Source organism: Galeopterus variegatus, unplaced genomic scaffold, assembly GCF_000696425.1.
Source record: "Galeopterus variegatus unplaced genomic scaffold, G_variegatus-3.0.2 Scaffold2993, whole genome shotgun sequence".
Taxonomy (NCBI): Eukaryota; Metazoa; Chordata; class Mammalia; order Dermoptera; family Cynocephalidae; genus Galeopterus; species Galeopterus variegatus.
In genome coordinates this window covers 131,657-132,811 of record NW_007729104.1, presented here as the reverse complement: position 1 = coordinate 132,811, position 1,155 = coordinate 131,657, and the positions used below count along the sequence as shown (strand labels likewise).

The following is a 1,155-nucleotide window of genomic DNA, read 5'->3' as shown; positions in this document are numbered from 1 at the left end:
CAACACCAAGTCAAGGGTTGAGATCCCCTTACCAGTCATCTTTAAAAAAAAAAAAAAAAGAGAGAGAGAGAAGCCTTTCCTGATTTCCTGGGCAATGGGCCCAATCTAGGATCCCCCTGGCCCTGTTTCGACTCTGTGTCTTCCCCACCAAACTGGGCTTAGGGCTGGGGCCATTGTGGAACTCCATCATATTTGCAGAATGAATCACTCTGCTGCTGGCTCCTCTGTTAACACCACTGAGCCACCCCTGTCACTGCCTCTACAGAAGCTGCAGGACATGGATGAACGCCGGGCCACCCGTCTAGGGGCCGGGTACAGGCTCCTCTCAGAGGCCGAGCTACAGGTGGTGCCCATCATTGCCAAGTGCTTGGAGGGCATGAAGGTGGCTGCAGATTCTGTGGATGCCAAAAATGTGCGTGTCCAGTCGGGGTCCAATGGGCCGAGGGGTGGGCAGAGAGGATTCCCAAGGGCCAGGCACTGGGTCCTGCCTCTGACTGCCCACCCACTTGCCCCATTTCCCAGGACTCCCAGGTCCTGATAGAGCTGCACAAGTCAGGTTTTGCCCGCCCGGGTGATGTGGAATTTGAAGACTTCAGCCAGCCCATGAACCGCGCCCCCTCGGACAGCAGTCTGGGCACCCCCTCAGATGGACGGCCCGAGCTCCGTGGCCCAGGCCGCAGCCGTGCCAAGCGCTGGCCCTTCAGCAAGAAGAACAAGGTGGGGGCCGGGGCCCTTGGGGTGGGAGGGCAGTGACTGGGGACAGCCGGGGCCCCTACTGAGTCAGTCCCAGCCACTGGAACGCTGAGTCCCGGGCAGGAATTTTCCTCTTGGCTGCCGGCCCGGGCTGGAGGGAAGGAAGGCGGGCGGGCCCATTGGCCTGGGAATCCCCCGAGGCTAAGGGGGGGCCCGGCGGGGCAGGGGGCCTGTGGCATCTGTGTGCTGCTTCTCAGGATGCTGGGAGAGACCTGCTTGTGGAATTCCGGGCTGGACTGAGGGCTAGAGATACTGTCCCCAGGGACTCCCCGAGTCTCTCCATCCATCCCACAGATGGGCTGCTGGACCCTTTTTTCTTGGGTTTTTTGGCTTCCAATGTCAGGCACATACCTTGACACCCTTGGTGTATAGTGTTGATCTGTTTTGACTTACACTCTGATA

The 1,155-nt window shown here is 59.5% G+C and overlaps 1 protein-coding gene across 2 annotated transcripts in view; it reads left to right on the top strand.

Annotated features, from left to right (window-relative positions):
- Positions 1–1,155, top strand: part of TRIP10 (thyroid hormone receptor interactor 10) — an 11,421-nt gene that overhangs the window by 4,835 nt on the left and 5,431 nt on the right. For both annotated transcript variants that reach the window (XM_008583676.1, XM_008583677.1), the window contains exons 8-9: positions 266–412; positions 523–717. In XM_008583676.1, the coding sequence (XP_008581898.1) occupies positions 266–412; positions 523–717 (342 nt within the window). The remainder of the gene's footprint in view (positions 1–265; positions 413–522; positions 718–1,155) is intronic.